Raw genomic sequence first — 27,097 nt, forward strand, 5'->3', positions numbered from 1 at the left:
GCTTCCCCTTTCCTGCCCCTGACCTCCAGGCCTCAGCACCACGGGAAGCAGGGCCTCTTCCTGGCCCAGCCTCCTCTGCTCTGAAGGGATGTTTATGTTTTAGAGTCAGGAATGTCCTATTTCCTCCCATTGTGACTTGGGACAGGGGTCCACACAGGTGGACACAGCCGCTCACCAGCATTTGGGGTCAGTGTGGGGAGCTGAAGCCCCATGGCTCTCCTGGAAGGGGAAGGTCTGTAGGGACTCAGTGGTGTCTCGTGGACAGCACGGGGCCACAGGCCCCTTGCACCTCCCTCAGACTTGCCCGCCTCGAGGTCACCACCTCTCTGCCCGTCCCCTCCATGCCCGTCCCCTCCGCTCTCCCAGAACTCATCTGCACAGGCAGCCCTTCCTGCCTGGGCCAATCCCAACCCCGGGTCTTGACAAGGTTCCCCTTAGGGCCACCAATCCTAACTGCCACCAGCTGGTTCCCGCTGGCAAGGTGTCGCCCTCGGTGGGGCCTCGTGGTTCCAGTGGGGGGAGCTGTGAAGCTGGCTTCCGGGAGGAGAGGGTGGGCTCCTCGCTGCCCCTGACCCTCACCTGCGCCCGGCCTGTGCCCGCAGGGTCATCAGGACCACGGCCTACTTGCTCTACAGCCTGCACGTGAACTCCTGCCTCTACTACTGGGCATCGGCCTATCAGGGCATCGGCTCCACTCACTGGGTTTACGATGGTGTGGGCAACAGGTGAGCCCATCTTCCTCCCAGGGGACGTTCTCCTTGTTCACAATCCAGAGCCTGCGGGCTCCTGGGAAGAAGTCTCGCGGCCACTGTTTTGCTAAGGAAAGGCACTGCTCAGACATGGACATGACCTGGTTCAAGGGCCAAGTGCCTGGCTTCCTGAGCTCCGTGTCCTGAGCGCCTGCGTAGGCGGGCAGAGGGTACGGGCAGGAATGAGGCCTGCTAGAAGGGTCCTTTCAGCGTGCCAAGGTCTAGGAGGGCTGGCACGTGCACTGTGCGGGTGTATCTGCCCCTTTACCCCCAGCATGGCCCGCTGGGAATGGGGCCATAGGACACCTCTCAGCACAGCTTCCGGGCGTCGCCAGCTGTAAGGGGCTTGGGGACAGGGAAGCCTGCTCACCATTCCGATTACAGGCGGTGCCTGGATGGCGAGGTGCTTCATGGGCCACTTGGTGCCACAGGGAACATCCTCACTCGGGCGTCTTTGTCCTCGGCCTGATCGTGTCCTCGTGACAAATTCTTACAGGGCCAAGGTGCAAAAGTGTTGATTGTTTGAATTAATACACACTTTTTAGAGTGGTTTCAGTTCATAGAAAGGTCCCCGGGCGAGCAGACAGTGCCCGATCGGGGACTGCCCCACTCTCTCTTCTCTCCCCACAGGGCCAGGGGAGGAACCCAGGGTCTGGTGCATGCCAGGCAAGCTCCCCTGGCCTCTGATGATGTGGAAAGCTCCCAGTCCAGCCCTCAGCCCGGGCCCACCTCCGAGCACCTGCTTCCAGCTGTGCTGGAGCAGGGACATAGAGCGGTCACTGATCCAGGGCGTCTCCTTCTCAGTGCGCATCCCAACCTTAACTACCCTGGCCACGGCCATTGGGCCACACCTTCCTAGAGATGCCCAGGGTGGCCCAGGCAGGCGCCAGGGAGATTCTGATGCTCCTTGTGGGGCAGAGCGTCTGAGGGGGGCCAGGGCCCAGTGAGCCCCAGGTCCCTGTGGTCCTGCTCTCTGCTCCCCTTGGCTAACCCTGCCCACAGCCCGGTCCTGAGCCCGTAGCTAGGTCATTCATCCATTCACTCATTCATCTAAGCCCTCACCAGCAGGCAGAGGACTGAAGGACCTTCAGTACAAAGGGAAGGAGTCCAGTTCTGCAGCAACGGAGCCCTGCAACCTATATCCCTTCTCTTTCCCATCCCTCCCTCCTCCCTCCCAACTTCCTGCCCCACTCCTTCCCTCTCTTTATGGTATTCCAGCCCACCCTGGCCTTCTTTCCCTAATTTTGCTCTAGTTTCCATATATGAGAGAAAACATTTGACCCTTAATTTTCTGAGTCTGTCTTATTCTGCTTAGCATGATGGTCTCCATTTCCATCCATTTACCCGCAGATGCCATAATTGCATTCTTCTTTATGGCTGAGTAGAACTCCATTGTGTATATATGCCACATTTTCTTAATCCATTCATCTATCGATGGGTATCTGGGTTGATTTCATAATTAGGCTGTTGTGAATTGTACTGCTGTCTATAAACATTGAAGTGGCTGTATTGCTATCATAAGCTGATTTTAGATCTTTTGGATAAATACCAGGGAGTGGGCTAGCTGGGTCATATGGTGGTTCCATTCCTAGTTTTCTGAGGAATCTCCACACGGCTTTCCAGAGTGGTTGTGCTAATTTGAAATCCCACCAGCACTGTATGAGTGTACCCTTTCCCCCACATTCTTGCCAGCTTTTATTATTATTTGCATTCTTGAGAATTCTTGATAATTGCCTCTGTGACTGGAGATGAAATCTTAGTGTGGTTTTGATTTGCATTTCCCTGATCGCTAGAGATGTTAAACATTTTTTTCACGGATTTGTTGACCATCTGTGTTTCTTCTTTTGGGAAACGTCTATTCAGTTCTCTTACCCATTGATGGATGGGTTATTTGCTTGTGTGTTTGTTTATTTGCGAGTCATGTTCTTTGAGTTCTTTATGTGTTCTGGATATTAACCCCCTGTCTGAGGAGCAGCTGGCAAAGATCTTCTCCCCTTCTGTGGGCTTTCTCTCCACAGTCTTAATTGTTTCTTTTGCTGTACAAAAGCCCTTTAGGGGGCTGGTAAAGTGCTTGCCTTGTAAGCACAAGGCCCTGGGTTCGATCCCCAGCACCGCAAAAAAAAAAAAAAAAAAAAAAAAGGACAAAAGCCCTTTAGTTTGATGGCATCCTGCTTGTTGATTCTTGGTTTTATTTCTTTGAGCTTTAGGGGGTCTCGTTAACGAAGCCAGTGCCTGTGCCCACGCGTTGGAGTGTTGAGCCTATGCTTTCTTCTAGCATTCTCGACGTTTGGGTCTAATTCCGAGGTTTTTAATCCACTTTGATTTGACTTTTGTACAGGGTGAGAGATAGGGATCTAATTTCACTCTACATGTGGGATATTCATTTGTTAAAAACGCTCTTTTCTCCAACAAATATTTCTGACACCTTTGTCAAGTATCATGACTGTAAGTATGTGGGTTTGTCTTTGTGTCTTTTTTCTATTCCAGTGGTCTTCATGTCTGTTTTGATGCCAGTACCATGTTGTTTTTGTTACTACGGCTCTGTAGTATAATTTGAGATCAGGTATCGTGAGGCCTCTAAAATTGCTTTTCTTGTTCAGGATTGCTTTGGCTATTCTGGGTCTCTTATTCTTACAAATAAATTTTAGGACTGCTTTTTCTAGTTCTGTGGAAAATGTCATTGATATTTTAACGGGGGTTGCGTTGAATCTGAATATTACTTTCGGTAGTATGGCGGTTTTGACAATATTAATTCTGCCTATCCAAGAACATGGGAGTTCTTTCCATCTTCTAAGGCCTTCTTCGATTTCTTTCTTCAGTGTTCTACAATTTTCATTGCAGACATCTTTCACCTCCTTGGTTAGATTAATGGCCAAGGATTTTTGTTTGTTTGTTTGTTTGAGGTTATTGTGAATAGGATGGTTTTCCGGATTTCTTTCTTGGCAGAATCACTGTTGGAGTATAAGAAGGCTATTGATTTGTGAATGTTGATCTTGTATCCTGCTACTTTGATGAATTCATTTATCAGTTCCAAAAGTCTTCTGGTAGGGTTTTTTGGATCTTCTAGATATAGAATCTCTAAGTACATAGAGATAATTTGACTTCTTCTTTTCCTATTTGTATCCCTTTAATTTCCTTCTCCTTCCTGATTGCTCTGGCTAAAGTTTCGAGAACCATATTGAAAAGAAATGGTGGAAGGGGACATCCTTCTCTTGTTTCTGATGTTCAGGAAACGCTTTCAGTTTTTCTCATTCAGTGTGATGTTGGTTTGGGGTTTGTCATACATAGCCTTTATAATGTTGAGGCAAGTTCCTTCTAGCCTTAGTTTCCCCAGGGTTCCTAACATGCATGGGTACTGGATTTTCTCAGAGATCTTTTCTGCATCTGTTGAGATGATCATATGATTCTTGTTCTTTATTCTACTTACCGATGAATTATATTTATTGGTTTGTTCGTGTTGAACCAAACTTGCAGCCCCTGGGATGAAACCCACTTGATCGTGTGTATTATGTATTTGACATGTTTTCGAACGTGGTTTTCTAACATTTTATTAAGGATTTTTGCATCTCTGTTTTACAGGGTTATTGGTCTGTAGTTTTCTTTTCTAGGTGTGTCTTTGTCTGGTTTTGGTATCGGGGTTATACTAGTTGAAGAATGCATTTGAAAGTGTTCCCTCCCTTTCAATTTCATGGACTAATTTGAGAAAGACTGGTGTTAGTTCTTCTTTAAAGGTCTGGTAGAACTCAGCTGAGAATCCATCTGGTCTTGGGCTTTTCTTTGTTGGAAAACTTTTAATTGCTGTTTCAATTTCATTATTTGATTTTGGTCTAAGTTTTCTACATCTTCCTAATTCGATTTAGGCAGTTCATATGTGTCTAGAAATTTGTCAGTATGAGACTCAGTTTTCTCATCTACAGAATGGGGCTGGTATCACCTTCAGGTTTCTTGAGAGGAATAATAAGCTGATGTGGGTAAAATATGCTGCCCAGGCCTGAACTGGTCAGTGACCCCCTTCCTAGCTGTAGTTATTATTATAGGGAAGTCAGCATGCCAGTAAAGGGGTTCATAACCTTGGGTCCAGTGCTTCTACCCTCCTGGAAATTGAAGGTGAATCTTGAGAATACATTGATTTCACTCAGGGGAGTTCCCTTTAATTCCCAAAGGGCTCATGCCCCACTAATCTAAGAACCCACTTCTCTGGGGCTGGCAGCCGTGGAAAGGGATGGAAAGCAGGAAGGCAACCCGAGTTCCTAGTGTGCTGGTCCCTCCTCCTCTCCAGGGCTCTTCTGCTGGTCCTTCACCCTATTCTGGGCATGGAGGGAGGGTCCCCCAGACCCACTAGCAGGGAAGACATGAGAACTTTGTCCCTACGATGTTCTGTGCCAATGTAAGATCCCTCTAACTGGAAAGCATCTGGGGGAAAGTCAGAGCTTTGTGGACACTGTCTCCTCTCTGTTGGTGGCTGGGCTACCCGAGCACCCATTTCCACAGCCTAGTGAGTCCAGAGGGTTGAGGGCTGCTCAGTTCAGCTGAAGGTGCTTCACCGGCCCTCTCGTGGCCAGAACGGGTATGGCAGAGGCGTGACCCGGCAGCCTTTCCTGTGTTGTCCTAGACTTCCAGGCCACAGGTGAAGAGGAGGTTCGGAACGTCCCAGAGCCCTGTCCCAGGCCTCATGGCTAGTCAGAGGCAGAGCCCCCACCCACTCCCTGCAATCTCTGTGTCCCCCTCCAGCATTCAGTGCCCGTTTCTTGCTGTCCCCACTAGACAGGAACCTCCCGAGGACCCAGGCCAGACTCTGTTCCCGCCGCAGGCACGTGGCAGGCACTGGTGGCATGAAGGTCTTGACTGCTAATTGGTTGAGAACCCCCTTGTGTCAGGCACTCGTCTGGCACCTCATTTCATTTTCAGGGTGGCCTGTGAAGTATGTCCCCTCCTTTCCCCATTGGATGGAGGAGGAGACTAAGGCTTGGAGAAATGAAAAAAAATCTGCAAGTTATGCAGCTGGAAAGTGGCTCTAAGCCATGTTGCAGGTGCGGGGCTGCACAGGGAGCCAGTCAGCAGAGCCGGAAGGTGCTGGGCAGCTGGCCCGCCGGCCCATCTCCAGGCTCTGCTGAACCCGCTTTGCCAATGTCAGGAGGGCTAGGCCTGAGGGTCCCAGCAGGTGCTGCTTTGTGACAGCCAGACGAGCTCAGGGCATTTTCTATGCCTGGTATCTCATAGTTGGACCCTGTCACCCACTTCCCCCTTCCCGATGCATTGTGGGCCTCTGTCAGGGGTCACCTGATGATGGGATGACGGACAGCTCAGACAGACAGACAGCAACCTGGTTCTAGTTTCGCTTTTGGGACTCCCTTTCCCTCTGGGGAGCCTCATGTTCACCATCTGGAAAATGGTGGGGAAGGGGAGGGTCAGGAAAGTTGTCATGGAGACACGTTGTTCCCGCGTACCCACAGGAGCCTTGTCCCAGGATCCCCGAGGATACCAAAATCCCAGGACGCTCAGGCGCCTTCTGTAAGATAGTGTAGCCTCTGCGAGTCACCTACGAGTGTCCTTCTGTGTGCTTTAAAATTCACGACACCTAACAAGATGTACTCCATAGTTTTGCGCAGTATCGTTTAGAGAATAACAAGAAAGGAAGTCTGTATCTGATGGATCACAGTTTTTTCTGATTGACTTCCATCTGAGGCGAGTTGAGTCTGCAGGTGTCAAACCTGCAGATCCAGAAGGCGACCCTGTCTTGCCCCTTGGTTGTTGCTCCCACTTTCCGTGCGTCAGCATGACAGGGGATGGCAAAGGACGAGAGGGTGGAGACTGAAGGACACTGAAGGAGCCCAGGCCTCAGCGCCGGCCGTCCTCCCGTCGCCCCTCCCGGATAGCCTGGAGCCTCGGTTTCCACGTCTGCATATGGGGATGACTGCATGTCCCTGCAGGGATGGGACAGAGCCACACCAACCCAGACAGCACCCGAGAACCTGCTCTGTAAATCAGAATGTCCCCCGCCTGCACGGGAGGCGAGTTTCCCTCTTGTGCAGGGTGACACCTCTCAGCGATGTCTGAACCAGGCCACCCAAAGCCGGCAGGGTGGGTCCTGTGGTCACCGAAGTCCTTTTTCTCTTCTCTCCAGTTACATTCGCTGCTATTACTGGGCCGTGAAGACCCTCATCACCATCGGGGGGCTGCCCGACCCCCAGACGCTCTTTGAAATTGTCTTCCAGCTCCTGAATTACTTCACGGGTGTCTTCGCTTTCTCTGTGATGATTGGACAGGTAGCTGGGACCCCAGCCGGGCAGCCTGCCCCACCCACCTGCAGGACTCCCACTGCTTCTAGAAACATCACGCTCTGCCCGTTGCTTTGGGTCTGAGCCTGAGAAAGAGCCCTGGGCTGCGGATCAGGCACCTAGAGTGAGGGCCCTGCAGGACAAGTGGGGGACGCTCCGGGTCCCTCCCTCTCCGGCATTCCCGCTTGAAATGCCCGTCGGGCGTCTGGGTGAGCTGAACCGGGCTGCGTGGTTTTCTGGAGAGGCAGGGGACTTACTTGGACTGTGCCCTTTGAGAGAAACTACTGGTGTCTCCACGTGCTGGGGAGTATTTTGTGGCCTGGTCAAAGAATGAGGTGATGATCTGGGGTCCTCAAAGCCACCCTGAGGAACAACACACAATAGCTTCCTATTTCCTCCAGCAAGGACTTGGACAAAGAGGCCACAGCACCGAGGGCCACGCTGTGCTGGAATCGGCCTAGCCCAGGGAGGCCTTCCCTCCTGGCACGGCCGCAGGGACCTGAGGCCAGCAGATGGGGCAGCCCCCGGGTCCCTTCCCATGTCCACGCAGGAGGCAGCACTTCCTCCCTCCTCTGCTCTGTGTGAAGTGACCCTTCCCCACCGACCCAGCAGCTCCCTGACACCCCTCCCCTCTCGCCCAGATGAGAGACGTGGTCGGGGCAGCCACAGCAGGACAGACCTACTACCGCAGCTGCATGGACAGCACGGTGAAGTACATGAACTTCTACAGGATCCCCAGGTCCGTGCAGAACCGCGTCAAGACCTGGTACGAGTACACCTGGCATTCGCAAGGCATGCTGGGTAAGACTGGCCTGGCCCAGGGGCACTAGCGTCCCCAGCCCACCCCTGCTGCCTGGCGCCTGGCTTCCCAGACGGCCCCCTCGTCCTGCGTCTCTGACTGGGGCCCTCTTTGCTGTGGCTCCAATGTGGACGGAGGGCCCTGGTGAGGCTGTGAGGTCCCTCAGGCTGGGCTGCCATGAAGACTGGAGGGTCTTGTCTTTGGACACCCGTTTCTCCTCCCCTCAAGGCCCCCAGATACGGCCCAACGCAGATTCAAGTGTAGTTTAAGTCAGGGAAGAGGAAGCCCCTCCTCCCAGCCTCCTTCTCCCTCTGTCCTTCTGTCCTCTTTCTCTCGTGGACACTGCAGACCCTGGCAAGCCACTGCCTTTCCTGTCTGTAAAAGAGGGATTATAGTAGCAGGTCCCTTTTGGGTTTGCTGGGACAACTGAATAAAATAATCTTTGCACAAACATTCTGTAAAAATCTGGTACATGGTCAGACTGGGAAAGCAGCTCACACTCCACAGCAGTAAGGGTGTGACAGGTCCTTTGGCACAGGGACAGCTTATACAGAAGCTGGATAGGTGATGTTCAGGGAGGCTTCCTGGAGGAGGTGACATTAGTGCTGATTTTTGAGGGGTGAGTAGGAGTTAGTTGGGAAGCCTTATTCCTGGCACAGGGCACGGTATTGGCAAAGGCCTGGAGGAGAGAGGGGATGCTCTCAGAGTCTCTCGAGAGAGGATTGTGGGGCAGGGGATGGTGGCCTAGGTGAGCCAGAGCAGGGGTCTTGGTCAGGGTGTGCCTGGGGCAGGACTGGCCTTACCTCTGACCCTTGCCAGGTCTCGTTCACAGATGAGTCGGAGCTGATGGTGCAGCTTCCAGACAAGATGCGGCTGGACCTCGCCATCGATGTGAACTACGACATAGTTAGCAAGGTGGCGCTCTTCCAGGTACCCCACCCGCGATCCTCTCCCTCGGCCCGGGGGGCCCAAGCCCCACCCCGCCTCTAAGTGGGCCTCCCGTCCCCCTTCCCCGGCCAGGGCTGCGACCGGCAGATGATCTTCGACATGCTGAAGAGGCTCCGCTCGGTGGTGTACCTGCCCAATGACTACGTGTGCAAGAAGGTGAGTCGCCGGAGCCGGGCCCGGGGTCCACGGCCGCCTGCCCCCAGGCCCCGCTGGAGCACAGAGGGCTGGGAGGGAGGGGCGGCCTCAGCCCAGGCACAAGAGCCCCAGCTGACTCGGGACCGTGTGTCCGGCTCCAGGCAGCAAACGCGGAGGGAGGCGCCTCAGGATGCGCAAGGCGTTTCCTCCGCTCACTCGGCCTGAGCCCAGGGGCCAGGCGGAGGAGTCCCGCCTTACAGAAAGGGAATCGAGGGACCTCGACTGTGCAGATGGGACCGCTTCCAGTGCCTCAGTCTTCCCGTTAGGAAAATGGGAAGGGAGAAGGGGTGGCCCCCAGCCAGAGGCTGCAAATGGGTGGCCTTTGGGCAGGACTCAGCCCAGTAGGGTTGGGTGGGTTTTTTACCCTGGTCTTTTTTTAATTTCCCCCCAAATTAAATTGGTCTCTAGTCTTCAAGGTTTGGAAGGTTTCACATAAAAGTCTGGATGTCTGACTGAAAAGAGAAAGTCCCCTAGCACTGGGTCCCACTTTCCCAAAGAGCTGGAATAAAGGTGGGCCTGTGCCCAGTGGGCATCCATCATCCCTCTCCTGATGCCCCAGGCCCCACCACTCCACACTACCCTCCACCAGTCCACCTTTACTACTCTCTTTATGTCACCTGCCTGAGCCCAGAAAACATATGGGTTTGAACCCTGAACTGGACAGCGTCTGGCACCCCTTCTGCTTCCTGTCTTTGGCATTTAAGGTGACACCAAGGTCTACTGGGGAGGGGACAGACCCTCCCCTGGTTTAGTCCTCTTGCTCAGAGCTGTGATGAAGCTGGGGTGAAAACGTTGCCTGTAAGATTGGGACACCTTCCACCCAAGAAGGCCCCTGATCTAGGTAGTATGCTGGGAAGCTGGGAAATTTCTAGAAGCAGAGAGCTAGGGGACAGGAAGAAAGAAATGCTGCACATGTCTGAGAATTTAAAGCTGCAGCTTTAGAGGCCAAGAGGGATTTGGGAACAATCAAGTGATTTCTCTGACATTGGAGCCATATCCTAGCTGTGCAGCCTTGAGCAAGCCGTCTGCCCTCTCTGAGTCCTGTTCTGCTCATGGATAGAGTGGGACCATTGGTAGTGCCATTGTTCTGGGGTGGGCTGTGAGGATTAAATACATGCCTACAGCTCGGCACTGTGCCTGGCACAGAGCAGTCACAATTGCTGTGGGTTTATCTGTGGTGACTTGCCGTTTGCTGGAGGGGTCTGCAGATCCAAGTTAAATGGAGCTCTGGGCGAGTGGCACCCTCTGCTGGCAGTTTTGCTTGGCAACACTCTCCTGGGAGTGGCCAGGCAAACTTGGTGACCCTCACCCTTTGGCCCCGTGTCGGACTGAACATGGAAACAGGAGGTCCACTCCCTCCCTTTCTTAAGAGGGTCAGGTGTGTGAGACGCACAGGAAGGGTTTGGCAAACAAGTCCAAAGTGTCACAGGGTTCCTGTCCTCGGTCTCTCCCCTTTCAAATATGCCAGTCGTGACTGACAGGTGGCAGGCCTCTCTTCTTGGCTTATTGATGGCCTTCTTCTCTTTGTGTCCCTTCATATCATCTTCCCTCTGTGTCTATCTGTGTCCAGTTTCCCTTTTATTGGGCAGGGGGGCGTGGGTATGGGGGATTGAATCTGGGGTGCTCAACCCCTGAGCCATGTCCCCAGCGCTTTGTATTTTTTATTTTGAGACAGGGTCTCTCTAAGTTGCTTAGGACTTCTCTTAGCTGCTGAGGCTGGCCTCCAACTTGCAATCCTCTTGCCTCAGCCTCCCGAGTCACTGGGATTACAGGCGTGTGTCACCACACCCGGCTCCAGTTTGCCTTTTTGTGAGGACACCCGCCCCACTCCATCCAGCACAGCTCCTCCTAATTTAATCAGTTCTACAGCGAGCTTATTGCCAAATAGGGTCCCATTTTAAACTCCTGGAGATGAGGATTTCAACAGATAATGCTCTCAGGGGTCCATTTCAACCCATAACCACCATGAAAACTGGAACCAGGCTGGAACCAATCCTGGCTCTGCCTCGACCTTGCTTTGTGACCTTGAGAAAAGCTCCCTCCTGCCTCCAAGGGTCACGGAGACTTATGAAGGGGCCACTGCATGCAGCACTCAGACCAGCACTCAGCCACAGGGCTTTGCTGTTGTTCTGAGTTAGCAAAGGGCAGCCGAGCTCCTGATAGGAGCTGGGCCTGGGTAGTCACTCACAGTATGGCCACTGTCTCATTTGCCACGTCCCCATCGCTGCCAAGAGCTGGGAGTTTGCAGGAGACCCTTACACAGCTCCCGGCACTCCGCGGGCGTGTTCTCTCCCTCCACACCGCCGACTCCCCACATCACCCCGTCAGCTGGGCAGGCAGGGTGCGAGCACCTCCCCGGTCCACAGATGAGGAGCCTGGGGCCCCAGCGGGAAGGGCTTGGCCCCAGGTAACATGAGTGGTGGTAGCCAGTTTGGCCTCAGGCTTGGCGCCCCCTCACTGGGCCGCCAGCCACGGGACCGGCCCTCGCCTCTTCCCTGCCTGCTCTGAAGGGGGCGGAAGGACTCTCCCCGTCTCTGTTTCAGGGGGAGATCGGCAGGGAGATGTACATCATCCAGGCCGGGCAGGTGCAGGTTCTGGGAGGCCCTGACGGGAAGTCTGTGCTGGTGACACTGAAAGCTGGATCTGTGTTTGGAGAGATAAGGTCAGAGGGGACCTGGGTGCCGTGGGGCTCTGGGCCAAAGCGGGGCCCCGGTGGATCCTGGGAGGCTGGGTGGGTGGGTGTGGGTCTGGGTTCTCGTGATCGCGGGGTCGCCGTCCTGGTCCAGGCAGAGGTGAACGTGATCACAACCGTGATCGTGGGGGGTGGTGTGCACCTGTGGTCCCAGCGACTCCGGAGGCTGAGACCAGAGGATCGCTTGAGCCCAGGAGTTCAAGACCAACCTGGGCAATGGCGAGACCCCATCTCAAGAAACAAAACCCCCAAATCCCCAGCCTCGGAAGGGCCTCACCTCTGTCCCTTCTGCACCCAGCTTGCTGGCCGTCGGGGGTGGGAATCGGCGCACGGCCAACGTGGTGGCCCACGGGTTCACCAACCTCTTCATTCTGGACAAGAAGGACCTGAATGAAATTTTGGTGCATTATCCTGAATCTCAGAAGTTACTCCGGAAGAAGGCCAGGTACACACTTTACTTTTTTCCCCCCCATTAAAAAAATTGCAAAGGACAGGACTTTCTCTGACGTAACCACGGTCGGTACCTTTATCAACATCAGGACATTTGATACTGAAACAACCCCATTATCCACCTGGAACCCATATTCAGATCTTGCTAATTGTCCCAGGGGCACCTCTTCCCGTGTTGCTTTGCTGCTTTTCCTCCCTGGATCAGGTCCAGGGTCACTATTGCATGAGGTCACCCTGTGTCCTCTGTCTCCTTGCATCTGGGACCGCTGGTCAGCCAGTTTCTGTCTTTACTGACTGATCTCTTTGAACTGCATAGGTCAGTTGTTTCATAGAACGTCCCTCCATCTGGGTTCATCTGACGTTTTCTCGTGGTGACCCCAGTTTCTGGTTTGGGGCAGGAATGATCAGGAGCGTCCCCGTTTCTGTCTCGCAAGCACATCCGGGGCACATGGGGCTGGTCTGATAGTTTTCAATCCAATCTCGCGGTTCCGGTTCTGCACTATAGTTACTGTGTTTCTTTGTAATTAGTAAGTACTCACTGGGGGTCACTTGGGGACCATTCAGGTGTCCCACTCCCCAGAGAACCTTTGTTTTTTGATACCCAGGATTGAATCCAGGGGTGCTCATCCACTGAGCCACATCCCCAACTCTTTTTATATTTTACCTAGAGACAGGGTCTCCCTGAGATTCTTAGCACCTCGCTAAGTTGCTGAGGCTGGCTTCGAACTCGTGAACTTTCACCTCCTTCCTTTAGCAACCGCTGACCCTCGCTAAATTTCCCAAAGTCCAAATTTTACAAAACTATATACTCAGAAAAAGTGTCCCCCCCTGCCACCCGCCCCTGGAGATGGCCGGTCTCATTGGTTTCTGCTTTGTCATTCCTGGGCTGTCTTTGACAACAGATTGGCAGATCCACGGCTGTTTCCTGGTTTCCCCCTCCTCTGCTGTGCAGAAGGTAGCACACCGCAGATCCCTTCTGCACACTGCTCTTTTCCCCATGAGAAAATATCCTGAAAACTGCTTTCTCGGTGCACAGACGGCTTCCTCGTTCCTTTCGACATTCCTGTGCATGTGCACTGAGGGTATTTCCAGTATTTCACAACCAGTAACCCTGTGCACCTGTATTTTGTATTACTGGAGAATAGGTAATTTATAATTTTTTTCTTTTTAGAAAAGCAGGGTTTTGCTTTCAGATCCTTAAGGTTGGGCTTCACACGGAGCGACAGAGGCAGCACCATATGGTAGAAAACCCAGAACAGGCTTGAGAGGCCTTGAGGCCCAAATCGCTTCCATGGGAGGTGCTGGCTGTGTGACTTTGGGAAAGTTGTTTAACTTTTCTGGTCTCAGTTTTTGCCTCTGTAACATAAAGGTGACCACCCCCAACTTTGCCATTATGAAAATTAAGTAAACCGGGGTGCAAGAACATCTCTGTGGGTTGCCCGGCACGGGCTCACCACCTGCTGATCATTCTTGGGCTCTTCTTTTTCTCCATCAAGCTTTCCCTAGAATTTTTCATTTGGAAAGACCTCTATCCATATATCTGGTTTTTCCCTCCCTTGTCTTTATATCACATATTCTAACTTTCCACTTCGTTCTATGAAATGTGACCCTCCAGGAACTGCACAGAGTGGTCATAAGAAAGAGAACAAGCCACCAACACCCATTCATCCTGCATAAAATTTATTGAGCACATAGTTCTAGGCCCCGGGGACACAGAGGGACCAAAGCTTGCATTCTATTCAGGGAGACTGACAATGGAAAAATGGATGATTATGGGAGGTGTCGGCTGTGTTTGGAGCCATGAGAAAACCCAAGCCATGTATAGAGACAAAGGTGATGAAGAAGCTATTTGAGATAAGCTGGACTGGGGACACTAGTCTCAGGAGGTAGCATTTCAACCAAGACCTACACAGAGTAAAGGGGTAGCCGGAGGTGTTTTCCACACATAAAAACATTTCAGGCAGGAGGAATGGCATGTGCAAAGGCCCTGAGGCAGAGCAGTCTCTCTGTGTGTGCAGAGGAACAGCAGGAAAATGGATATATCTTGGTGTGGGATCAGAGAAGTTGAGGGAAAGAGATTGTGTTGGGCCTTGTAGGTGAGGCCTGGCAACAGCTTTGGCTTTTACTGTGAGGAAGATGGGAGCCATGTCAGGTTATATAGAGTAACTTGATGAGGCAGACTTTTATAAGATTCCTTTGGCAGCTTCAAGGTGGGTGGAGGCAGCATTGCCATTGAAGCATCACATGCATAAGGCACTGAGGCCCCTGGGGAAGGGAGCTGCCTGTAACTCAGTTTATCTGGATGCTCTCAGGAAGCCCCCTGGGCCCCTCCATAGACCAGAACTTTCCCCACCTGATCTGCCCACAACAGGGGAGTATCAGCTCCTCCCCTCCCAGGGGGCAAGGAAGTAGAGGAGATCCTCATTCTCCACTCACTCAAACTCCTAGGTACCCCAAGATTGATGCTCACAGACTTCTGTGGTCAGTCACAGACATGCCTGGAGTGACCAAAAATTTGGGTCACTCAAAATACATGTTCCCAGATGAAGTCAGATGAGGGGACCCTCTGCCTGTCCGCGCGCAGTGCCGTGACAAAACACCTAGGATGAGTAACACGTGAGGAGCGGGGACTTGTTTCTGCTCACAGTTCCAGAGGTTCCAGCCCATGGTTGCTTGGTCTCAAGGCTTTGAGCCTGCGCGGAGGCAGAACATCATGGCAGGGTGGCAAAGCAAAGCTGCCCACCTCCTGACATCCAGGATGCAGACAGGCAGGCAGGCAGGCAGAGAGAAGGGGAAAGTCTGCTCTTCAAGGCCACGCCCCCAATAACCTAACTTCCTTCCCCTAGACCCCGCCTCCTAAGGGTCACCTCTAACAGCACAGGCTGGTAACTAGGCTTTTAGTGCATGGGCCTTTGGGGGACATTAAAGATCTGTGGTCTATTCAGGGCCACATTTTCCAAATTTTGTTTGTGCTTTTTGTGGGTGAGTTTGCTGTTTAAAACGCCCCCGCCGCATAGAGCAAAAGTGCAGTTGTCCTATTCCTAAGCACAAGAAGGCTGCCGTGAGCCTGCACGGAAAATATGTGATGAGTTCGCTCAGGCCTGAGCCCAGCGCTGCTGGCTGTGAGTCAGCATGGGTGAAGCCACTGCAGGTCAAGCGAGGGGTCCTGAAACAGCAGCGCTCTTAGGGGAGGCTGTGGGCGGCGGGTTGACGGATGCCGCTTGGAGAGGCTCGCGGGACCACGCCCAGCGTCCCCCTTGCAGCGTCGGTTTCGGAGTTGCTAATTCGGTGCCCGCAGAGACCTTGTCTGACATAACCACTGCGGATTGTGGCACTCAACTGTTCATGTCTGAAAACTGCCGTCAGGTCCCCCGCTCTGTCTCCTGTCCCCACCCTGCAGGGGGAGCTAGCCTTGGGGAGACCAGGCTAACATCGTCATCCCTCACCCCGTCCCTCTGGGGGGGGGGGAAGGAGGGCTACTGGCAATCAGCAGGGCCTTCCCCTCGGTGTCCCTGAGCCCCTTCTGTACTGTGCAGGGCCCAGGTGCAGAGGAGGGGAGGGATGAGGCCAGGGCAGCCCCGCCCCTCAGAGTGGCTGTCCTCTGCCCCTGCACAGGCCAGCTGGGGAGCTCAGAGGTGACTGCCCATCAGGGAGAGACCCCGTCTGAGAACCACAGGGCCGTGGACATCTGAGTTGGCGAGGGCCACTCCTGGGGTTCTGTCCACCATCCCCACCTCTCAGACGGGGACCGGAGGTCCTAAGGAAGCAGAGCACCCGGGTCCTGGCTTGGCCAGTCCAGGAGGGGAGCAGAAAGGAGTGTCCCGTGCCCCCTCCCCAGGGTAGTCGCTCGCCCTAGTGAAGGGGAAGCCTGCACCAGCAGGATGAGGACCGCTGTCCTGGCACTGGACTGTCCCCAGGGCCAGCGCACACTGTCAAAGCAGAGCCGGCCCCTAGCAATCAGAAGTCCTGTGCAGAGTGCCCTGGGTCCTTCCTCTGGACTGTCGTGCCATGAATTATGGATGCAAATGACCCAGGTGACAGTGCCAGGCTGGTGTCTAAGAGGCTCTGATGAATCAACATGTTTGTGTCCTCCGGGGAGCCCAGTGGGAAAATGCAAATCTCGGGCGATTAATATCAATCGGCACAATTTAGACCCATTGCCTCTGATTAGAGAAGCGGCCAGGAAAGGCCCCATTTTTAAACAAACAAGTTGTGCTGGAGCGCTGATGAATGGACTTGCCAGCTAGTCCTCGGGCCAGCTCGATGGCAGGCGACACCCACCCGTTCTTGTGCCAAACCACTCACACAAACTCAGAGCAGGAAAAATGTTCTTGTAAAAGGCAGGGGCTCTGTTTGAAGGACAATTCTCTCCAGTGCCCTTGCCCCGGGCACTAGATCTGGACTGAGATTCTGCCTCTGCCGCTTCCGAGCAACTTGGGCAGGGACTTTCCACACTCTGAGCCTGAATTTTCCCAACTGTCAGGGGAGTAATGGCCCCAGCCCTTCCCATGTCACAGAGGTATTGTCGGCATCCAGGAAGATAAGGGCTACGATATTGCTTTTTAATCATTAAGAACTGGGGCACTGGGGTCAGAAATATGGGTTTGAATTCCAGCTCTGCCCCTCCCTAGCTGTGTGGCTTTGGGAAAGTTACCCATCCACTCTGGACATCCGCACCCTCTTTTGGAGATCAGAGTCTGGGGATGGCTTATCTGGACCTCCTATGAAACTGTCATCAAGGGTCAGCCAGAGCAAGGTCTCACCTCGTCTCCACGGACGGAGGACCTGATTCCAGGGTCGCTTGGTTGTCGGCCAAGTTTGGGTCCTGGAGGCTGTAGAACGGGGCGCCTCTGTTCCTAACTGGCTGTTGGCCAGCGGCTCCCCCCAGGGCCCCCGACGTGGCTGGTTGCTCTCTCAGAGCCAGCGAGGGAGTCTCTTGGCTCCATCCTCAGCACTGCAGAGGAGAAGCAGTACCTGGGAGGGCGCCCGATAAAGAAAAGCGGTCTGTTTGGCTCCGTGTTCTGGAGTCAAGTGCTAGGTATTGGCTCGGCTGTGTGAGGACCCCACAGCAGGTGGCATCGTGATGAGAGGACATTGGAGAGAGACCACGTAATAAGACAGGAAGCCAGAGACAGAGGACAGCCAGCCTCACACTTGCATGATAACCCTCTGGGACCCACGACATCATTCCCTCAATGACCTCATTACTTCCCACTAGGCCCCACCCCTTTCAGGTTCCACCACCTCCCAGCACTACCAATTGAGCACCCAACATGTGAATCCTTAGGGAACACATTCAAACCATATCCCAACCATAGCACTGTCCTTTAGTTAGTCCTGTGTGACCAAAGACGAGTTACTTAACCTCTCTGAACTCCAGCATCCATAGGACCTCTGCATCTAGAAGGGGCACACATCAGACCCACTTCATGATGGATGTTCTGATCATTCAAGGAGATCTGTGCATACGCATGTAGCACTGTGCTTGGCTCAGAAAAGGCACCCCAAACCGTCGGCCAATTCCCCCACCACACAGCTCTGACTCAGAGGGCCCTGCAGAGGAGGCACTGCTGCCCGCCCGCCCGGGTGCTTGTGACATACGAGGTTGCTGCTCTCTTTCAGGCGCATGCTGAGAAACAACAACAGGCCCAAGGAGGAGAAGAGTGTGCTCATCCTGCCCCCGCGGGCGGGGACCCCGAAGCTCTTCAACGCGGCCCTCGCTGCAGCAGGGAAGATGGGAGGCAAGGGAGCCAAAGGGGGCAAGCTGGCCCACCTCCGGGCCCGGCTCAAGGAGCTGGCTGCGCTGGAGGCTGCGGCGAGGCAGCAGCAGCTGCTGGAACAGGTGAGCCCTTGGGACCCAGCAGCCTGTCTCCTTCCGGTTTGTGCCAGGGAGGCTGGGGGACCTCCCTGGGTGGCCACTCATTCAGTATTAGGGACCCACCCCCAGTCTTTATATCAGGCAGGACTCATTTGGGTGCAACTGACAGAAGGCAAGTTCAAATTAGGTCACTGACAAGTTCAGGCAAAGCTGGATCCAGAAGCCCAGTTGGGCCAAGAGGATCACACTACAAACCTTCCGTCCTCTTGCTTTCTTCAGTAATGGTTCCACTTCCAAGAAGGCCCCTAAGATGACATCCTCCTGGGGTGGCCACGCCAACAGAAGCACCTCTTCCCCAGAGATTCAAGCAAAAGTCCCAGGACTCACTGTCATTGGCCAGAATTGGCCCACATGCCAATTCAGGAGCCACGATGCAGCCGGGGGAGCATGGCACTCGGAGGAAACCCAGGCCACGTGCCCAACCCCGGGTTGAGAGTCGCAGGGTGGGGTGGGGAGGCTCCCTAACGGGGAGTCCTGGTGGGAGGAGAGAGCGTGGACGAGGGATGTCCCTCCAAGATGACGGCAATGTTCTCTCCTTAATACTGGGTCCGGGAGTGACCCTTGGAAAGATTGGAAAGGAAAACTGCCACAGACAGGCACAGTGCCAGCTGCCCACCCCCCATAAAGCTGAAGGGAATATTAAAATTAGTTCTGGGATTTTTTTCTGTGACTAAAGCCAAGAATGCCAATTAGAATAATTGCATTAATTATGTCTGTTCATGACCGTCCCTTAGGCAGGCTGCTAGGGATGGAGGGGGCCAGAGGGAGGTGGCCCTCAGTGGCCAGGCTCTTTGGAGGTGCAGACAGCAAGACACACGACAGAGTTCTAAGGGAGCCCAGTGAATTCAGCCTCAGTCCAGGCTGGTGGCAGAGTCCAGGGGACCCATCCAGGGGTCGCTGATAGAAGGAGTGTGGTGTCTGGGGTTCTGAGACACCCTCCAGATACAGTCACCAAGGCCACAGACTGAAGAAAGACGCCGTTGGTGAGCTTAGCAAGCATCAAGGTCAAGGGTGAGCCCAGGGTGGGCTGGCTGCTGTGTGGGGCTGGGCGGACAGGAACACCCAGAGTGCTCTGGTGCAGAGGGAGGCTTTCGCTACAATGGATTCGTTGCTCCAAAGTGTTATCTTGACACTGAGATGTGAATTAAATTTGCATGAGGGTTCCGATAAAAGGCATTTCCTCTGCAATTTAGAACCACCAGGGCAGAATGGCAGAGCACAGGAGCTGTTAAGAGTCCAGAGACACACGTCTAAATCCCAGCTCTGTCACCTGCTGGTTCCATGGCCCTGGGGACCCTGAGCTTTCTGAAACCCAGATTACTCAGAATTATCCCATGGGGTTGTAAGAGCAAGCAGGCTACTTTGGAGGCCTTTTATAGGAGCATTTTGAACACAGAAAAGCACTTTACTGGCTTCCCATGATTCCCTGGTTATGATCAAAGCATGATGCTTCAGAAGTCCCCTCTGAGCACCCCGCCTGGAAGGGTGTTGTTGGAGTTTAGGGTGGACAGGGGAGGGTGGGACAGGTGCACCGAAACACCCAGAAGCACCAAGATGGAGGGAGCAGCCGGTCCCCAGAGCTGCCTTGGGCTCTAGGAACATCCTGTCCCCTCTCTCACTGTTCCCTCCCTTTAAAACCCCACAACTTGTGCAAACTTCAGAGGGCCCTGCTCCTCACAAGCATGCTGTCTGCTCTCCCTTAAATTCAAAACCACTGCTTCCAGTGGGTCTCAGGCACCTGAGGACCACCCTGGCCTCATCCTCTGGCGGTGGCTCCCTGTCCAGTTTCCTTCCATGTAGAGATGGGTCAGACAGCAGGCAGGGACACAGGCATCCACAAGGGCTTCAATTTGGTTTTGGTTTTGGTTTTAGCCCAATTGCCCAGCTGGGGACAGTGACCCCTGCCTGTGAGTAATCCCAGAAACTCAGGAGGCAGAGGCAGGAGGATCGCAAGTTCAAGGCCAGCCTCCAAAACTTCGCAAGGCCCTAAGGGACTTCATGAGACCCTGCCTCAAAATAAAAATAAAAAGGACTGGGGATGTGGCTCAGTGGTAAAGTGCGCCTAGATTCAATCCCCCGTACAAAATAAATGAATAAACCCGATTTGCTATTGATACTCAGACCATGGCCAATGTTGACAGGAGAAAGCTAGAGAAGGGGTGCCCACCCTGTCCAGGAATGTGGGGTCAGCTCAGCCTTCCGCCAGTGGCATCCAGCCCGATCCTCCCCTGAGGATTCCAACCCTCGGAACCACAGCAGCTGCTGCCCGCACCAGGGTCTCCTTGCCAGCTTAGACCTTTTCTCAGTCTCTCCCGGAGTGTTCATTCCTGGGAGCGGGGCGGTGCGGCTGCTTCACCACTTCACCTTCCTTCAGAGTTGGGGTTTCCGCCTCTGAAACCTACAATGTTCCAAAACCTTCCATGAAATCCAGCCGGGACTTTTTTACCTTTAAAGGTGCCGGTAACATGTTCTGCTGCTTCTAAATAACCTCAGTGTGGTTGGCATTAGCCAGGAGCACTCAGCCGTCCTGCTCTTTGGGGATCTAAGAAGATGGAAACTAGGGGTGTCCAGACCCCTCCAAAACCCCGTGGGCGTTTGTTTCTCACCCATCACCCTCTTTGAATTTCAGGCCAAGAACGCACAAGAAGCCAGCGGAGAGGCGGGCGGGGCAGGCTCTGCGGCTCAGGACCAGCCCTCGGCCCCTTCGGCCCCCTCGGCCCCTGACCAGCCTGCGCCCCAGGAGCCCCCGGCCCCAGGCTCTCCGCCGCCTGCTTCCCCCCAGAAGCCCGAGGCAGGCGGGGAGGGAGCGGCCGGGCCCGAGGAGCGCTCGTTGCGGATCAGCATGAGCCCTGGGCCCGATCCAGGCGAGCAGACCCTGTCGGTGGAGATGCCCGAGGAGAAGAAGGAGGCGGCGGAGTGAGGGCCGCCAGCGCGCCATCCGCCAGGCGTCCCCGCCCGCTCTCTGCGCCCTGGCTCTGCGCGCCCGGCAAGGACGCCTTTCCGCGTTAGTGGCCTCAGTCGAGCCAACCTTCCTGTTCCTATGACACCTCCTGATGGGCTTGGCCTTGAAATCGACAAATGTCATGGAATGTCGGTGTCCCTAAGCTCCCACAGTCCCTGGGGATCCCTGTCTGCTCCGGGTGGTTCCTATTTTAAAGAACAAAATCACTGTCCGCTTTTTTAAAGTTCATCTGCAGGACGTCGAGTGAGGCTCCGAGACCTCGGGAAGCTCTGGGAGAAGTCAGGTTTGGGGGCGGGAGGGCTTCTCCGCAGGGATTCGGCCCCTTAAGTGGAGGGTAAGAAACAATTTTAGGTTGGGGGGAGGGGCACCCTGCTGTCCTTGGCGATTCTGGTCGGAACAGGGAATGCTGTTTTTCTTGGCTAGGCAGTTAAAGGACATTAAGGGACGTGAGGCTCATTAGGCTGGTCCTGCTTAGGTTCCCTGGACTGCATCCAATTTCCTGTCTGATGCCTTTCTGTCGGAGTAGATAAAAGCAAATGGACTTAGTGGAAATGGACTTAGCTTTCCCAGGTAAAGGGCAGCCCTGTGGGAGCATCCTCAGCCTGTCACCCTGAAAACCCGCATTTCTCACCAGCAGGGATCAGGCGGCCACTTGCTTTGACACACTTGCTGTAGAAATGGTGGCAGGGACTTGGATTAATCCTCAAAAATGAAATCCCACAGCCCATGACACCACTTAAATTCCCTGAAGTCTCTCCGGATCATGTCATGGTTTTATGATTAAAGGGAGAGGGAGAGAGAAGGGGTTATTCAGTCCATGAATATTTATCAAGAGGATTTTATTTGCATACTGAATGGCTCTTGGGGGAGCCGATGATTAAAAACAAAACCTAGTACTGAACCATTTCTTTCCACCAGCCACAATGAACCCAAACGACCTGCAGTTCCAAAAGGTACTGCCCATTTTATATCAAATGACAGGAGCGTGGTGAGCCGCTCGCTGAAGGGACTTCCTGAAGGCTCCAAACTGTAGTGTTTGTCCATTGGCTACAAACAGCACTGTGACATTTATAAACAATTTGGGAGTTCCCAGGTTGGTCTCTAAGCATTTCCAAATCCCAAAGTGATGAACAGATTTATCTAGTTGATGTCCTATCACGTGATCTGGGCAATCATTCCATTGAACGTCATTTCACTGGTTCAGTCATTTACAACGTTGAACATAAGGATGATCAGCATTCTTATTCTCCCTTTTAAGGGTTTTATTAATTTGTTTTAATAGGTTAAAAACATTCATATGGGTACAAAAGGAAACTCAGGAAAAATTATTGATCCTATCCCTGGCACCCAACCTGCCTGGAACCCTACCTGGAAGCAACCACTATTAGCAGCTCCCTGGGTATCCTCTCAGAGATATTTTATGCTTATGCAAGGAACTATGTATATTCATTCTTATTCCCTTTGTTTTCTTATTTCTTTCTTTCTTTTTTTTTTTTTTTGTTTGTTTGAGACCTTGCTCTGTTACCCAGGCTGGCCTCAAACTCCTGGACTCAAGCAATCCTCCTGCCTTAGCCTCCCAAGTAACTGGGACTACAGGCATGTACCACCATGTCCGGCTCCTCCCTGTTCCTCCCCCTCCCCCTCCTTCTTGAGTAGTGACACATCCGAGGCCCACTCTTATTTTCCATCCATTCCATTTATTCTGGAGATTGGTCCCTCTCAGTGCATAAAGAACAGGTTTATTTTTTCGTGATGGGTGTGTCATGGCCTTCAAACCACTTTCCATCGACCGCCATTTGTATTTCCAATCCTATGCTGTTAAAAATAATGTGCTATCCAGTGGTCTTGGACAGGGGCTGCAGGTCTAGCTCAGTAGTGGAACACTCGCCTGGTGTGTGCAAGGCCTGGGTTCCATCCCTGCACTGGAAAAAATCTCCTAGGGACCTCATTGCTCTGTTATTCTTTTAAAATGGGGGCCATCTGGGAGTTTAGGCAAATGTTTTCCCTTACCCGACTTATTCCCATAGTTTACACCACATAGTCTAAGACCCCAGCATAGAGAATGCTTCCACTCTTAGCAAGCATTTTGGATTTTCACATGAGGTAAGCCTATTGCCCTCCTATAGATGACAAAATGTTTCAATGGCACCTTCACTGTGAGATCCTATTTTATAAGGAATCCATTTTTATGTGAATGTTCTTATTGCTTTAGATGTCAATCCTTGAATGTCTACTGCTTATTATGTAAAACAAGAGATTCTAACCGATCTCGAGAATTGCCCTGGAAAGAAATTGATTTGGAAGTGAGATGAACAGTGTCTTAATTTCACTGAGCTATCTCATTCAATTCAACACTTTCCCCAAACCTGGATGTGCAGTCATTTGAGTTGGAATCGGGTATTATTCTCCAAATTGAAGTGGGCTATTGGTTGCTGAGATATGAATGGGACAGCTCAGAAACACTGTAATTCTATGGCAGAGGAATTCTAGGACCTTTATCTATGTATGTTGAATCTCTACTCATTTTGAATGTCTCAATTTTTCCTGCATTTCGATAGAAAGTGAAGAGCAAGTTATTTTTTTTAACTACGTAAATAGTTTAAACCAAACCAAGAAGCTGTTTAAAATTTCATTATCACAATGTGTTTGGCTACCAGAAATATTTTAATCTGTTTTCTTAGTAAACATGAAGACTTCACATCCACTCAGGCTTTCAGATTACAATGCATTTTAATTAAAGTATTTAGACAAATGTTCCTGGCTCTTGAATTCATTTAAAAAAAACTGGCCATGTGTGACGGCACCTTTGTGAGAAATTCGAAGTGAGTTTCCTGGCTTGGGCTTCCTTGCTGATCTCCCACTGACACCTTTGGAGCCGTAATCCACCCTTTATTCTGTCTCTGGGGTGATGTCCTTAGCAAACCTCCACAATGCCTGGAATTCTAAGCCCCCAAATCAACAGCCTTTTTATGTCTGGTCTCAGCAAGCCAACTGTTTACCATTTCCCCATCCCCGTCAGGTCTGTTCCATGACACAGCATGCTAGCAATCATGGGCTCTGGCTTCTGATTCCAGCTTGGCTATATACCATGGACAATCATGGACCTCTCCGAGCCCCAATGACATCATCTGTGTGATGAGGATAATGCACTGAACTGCACAGGACCATTGTGACGATCAGATACCAGAGGGTACTGCCAAGCCTGAATGGGCACAAGGAATAGACCAACTTGCTTACTCTGCTGCAGAGTAGGTTGGAAGCCACCCCCACCCCAGAACTCTGTCTTCTCTGAATTCTGCTTCTGCCCAGGGTTGTACACACAGAATGGGCCTGATCTCTTTCTTGATGTTTTACAAGAGTTGGTACAAAGGGATGGGCGTATGTTAATTATAACAATACAAATCACGATTTTCCCTACCATCATTAATGGTTTACCTCTCCTGTGAAATCAGAGCGCTCCCGACAAGACTTTCCCTCCCAGGCTGCTAGGCCCAGGGCAGGCATGTGACTCGTGCATTCACACCGGTGCTCAGAAGGACCCTGCATTGGAAATTTATAATTTTTGAACAAGTGGGCCCCACAAAATGACATCGTCTGTCGTGGCCAGATAAGGAAGTCACCCAGTATCTGAAAAGGCCAGTGGGAGGGGAAGGCAGCTTCTGCCTCCCTTCCTCAGCCCCAGGATTTCTTCAGAAGATTTCCTTTGGTCACTGGTGCGCCTCAGCTAGATTCTGTTTGTTTGCTGGGAATTCGACTCGTGAAAGCTGTTTCCACCTTACTCCTTGCTAACAGAACACTGGTTTTGTTTTGGGCAACCCACCCACACCCAGGAGACGAAGCCCTGTCCAAGCCAATCCTTCTCCCTGTCCTCTTTCCACTCACACTCGCCTTCCCAGCCTTGTCTGTAGTGGGCTGGCCATTTGACCCAGTTCCAAGCAATGCATTGCCAAAGGAAGGGTGATAGGGGCCTCCTTAGAGGAAAGATCCCCTAATTCCACTGTCCTTTCCTCCTGCTTGTGACACTGATGCAAGAATATGTTTGGAGCTGCAGCAACCATCTTGTGACCCAAGAGTCAAATATCAGAGAGATGCAGATCTTGACATGTTTGAGTGGCCAAACGCACCCTGAGACCTCGACTCCAGACCTCTTGTCATAGGGCATAATGATGTATATTTATTATTTAAACCATTCTCCCATCCTCATGTGAGTGATAAATGAAGAAGGAAAGAAAGAAAACGGGAGCAGAGGCATCACAACCTGACACCTGGCCTGGCTGGACGTGAATTGCTGTTGCTCAGATTCTTATTACTCGCTACGTCCCTGGTCTTCCTCCCCCTAATGACACACACGCTGCCTTGTGTTTCAGTCGGTCAGAGTCGGTTTCTGTTGCTCACCATGAAAGAAACCTAAGCAATGCAGACGAAAAGACCTGTGGGAGTTTCCTGATTATTTAAAACCCAAGATCTCTGCCACCTACCCTGGGTGTGACTTTTAGTCTAGCACAGACACTCTGGTTTCTGTTTAGAAACTATTTAAAAACAGGTCTTGGTTTCCAAATGCAAACATCAAGAAGAGATCCTCAGGGAAGGCAACCAAGAAGTGAGGAGACAGTTTCCACCAAGATGGAGGCCAAATCCCTGTGGACGGACAGTCCACTAGGAGAGAGTTTTGACCTGTAGGCAAACTTGAGCATTAAAGGTATTTCCCAAGAACTTCTTCCAGTCCCTTCCCTGTGTTGAGGACAGAAGTCTCAGAGCAGAACCCCCCTCACTAATGATCCTTAGAACACCCCTGCTGCCTTCCATAGTCTTTAAGTGCTCAGAACAGAGACTTCTTGGAACTGCAGAGAGCTTTCCTACTCGTTAGTTCTGTCCAACATTCTGCAGCAAAGTGATCAGGAAGGAAATGATAAGATCCAAATTATTGACAAGGAAATTCTAACTTGATAAGTGAAAGGCTCTATTCTCAAGGAATCAGCACCTTGGCTAGACACCAAAAGATCCCCTCAGGCCACTGTCTGCCTCTACAGGATCATCAACACTAAATAATTCTCATTCATTCCATAAATATTTTTAAAGATTCTTACTTTGTGCCAGGCATTGTTCTGGTTGCTTTCTGGACCTCAGGCATTCCAACTCTATTTTTATTTTTTGGAACTAGGAATTGAACCCAGAGTCTCAGGCATGCACAAGATCTACTGAGCTACAATCCCAGCACGTCCATTCCAACTGGGAGTAATAAAGCAATCCTTCCAGAGTGTTGTAAGAAGATTCAATGGTTTTAAATAAACTACTGCCAAAAAAAAAAAAAAAAAAAAAATTATGGGTGTTTGTTAAGGTTTCCTGGATTCAATATGCTAAGCAGTCTTTCTCCACCATCCCTGAAATGAAGGGGAAAGGGCCCGAGTGCCCTTCTTATTTTATCCCTTCAGTGGGCAAGAGGTGTTGGCATCTCCGGGGGTCTTCCCGGGTCACCACCATGGTTTGCCAGATTTAGCAAATAAAAATACAGGTCGAATTTCAGATTAAAAAAAAAAAAAAAAAAAACCTGATCGCGGGTTTTGTTTTGTTTGTTTTTAGTATAGGTAGTACAATATTTGGGAGACACCTTTACTAAACAATGTATTTGTTATATATCCCAAATGGAAATTCGGCTGGGTGTGTTTTATCAAGGTGGAGACCAATGTCGGTCACTTTGCGAATGAGGGCCCAGCATCCCGGCCTGGGAGGCGGGACTAGGCTTTTGATTGGACGCCTCCCGGCCCCTCTCCGGAGCGGTCTGGTTGTCGGGAGGAGGGAAGGAGCGCGCTCCACTCTGCTGTCTGGGTTTGGTGTTCAACACTTAATTAATTTTGTCCTGGATGTGCACACGAGGTGTTCTGGATCAGATCCTATTAATTACCGTAAAGTAAGTATATATACATCGTCCCCGCCCCCTCCCTCCCTCCTCCGAGCTGGGAAATGTCAAGTAACTGGACTCCAGGTCAAAAAAAAAAAAAAAAAAAAAAAAAAAAAAAAAGACATTTTTCTGCTTATACAGCAAAAGGAGGTAGCATCCCCTCCCTTCCTGAAAAGGTTTCTTTAGAAGCATAATGGGCGGAACCCTAATTCCAGCCTTTTGGGGTGTGAATAGTCCCTCCTGCTGG

At 52.0% G+C, this 27,097-nt stretch overlaps 1 protein-coding gene across 2 annotated transcripts in view; it reads left to right on the forward strand.

Annotated features, from left to right (window-relative positions):
- CNGB1 (cyclic nucleotide gated channel subunit beta 1) overlaps window positions 1–23,705 on the forward strand; it is a 71,948-nt gene extending 48,243 nt beyond the window's left edge. For both annotated transcript variants that reach the window (XM_079117593.1, XM_079117592.1), the window contains exons 24-32: window positions 603–725; window positions 6,874–7,015; window positions 7,669–7,828; window positions 8,659–8,756; window positions 8,847–8,930; window positions 11,513–11,631; window positions 11,960–12,106; window positions 17,734–17,953; window positions 20,619–23,705. In XM_079117593.1, the coding sequence (XP_078973719.1) occupies window positions 603–725; window positions 6,874–7,015; window positions 7,669–7,828; window positions 8,659–8,756; window positions 8,847–8,930; window positions 11,513–11,631; window positions 11,960–12,106; window positions 17,734–17,953; window positions 20,619–20,909 (1,384 nt within the window). In that variant the 3' untranslated portion in view covers window positions 20,910–23,705. The remainder of the gene's footprint in view (window positions 1–602; window positions 726–6,873; window positions 7,016–7,668; window positions 7,829–8,658; window positions 8,757–8,846; window positions 8,931–11,512; window positions 11,632–11,959; window positions 12,107–17,733; window positions 17,954–20,618) is intronic.
- The last annotated feature ends 3,392 nt before the right edge of the window (window positions 23,706–27,097 follow it).

The sequence above is a fragment of the Sciurus vulgaris genome (assembly GCF_902686455.1).
Source record: "Sciurus vulgaris genome assembly, chromosome: 17".
Lineage (NCBI taxonomy): Eukaryota > Metazoa > Chordata > Mammalia > Rodentia > Sciuridae > Sciurus > Sciurus vulgaris.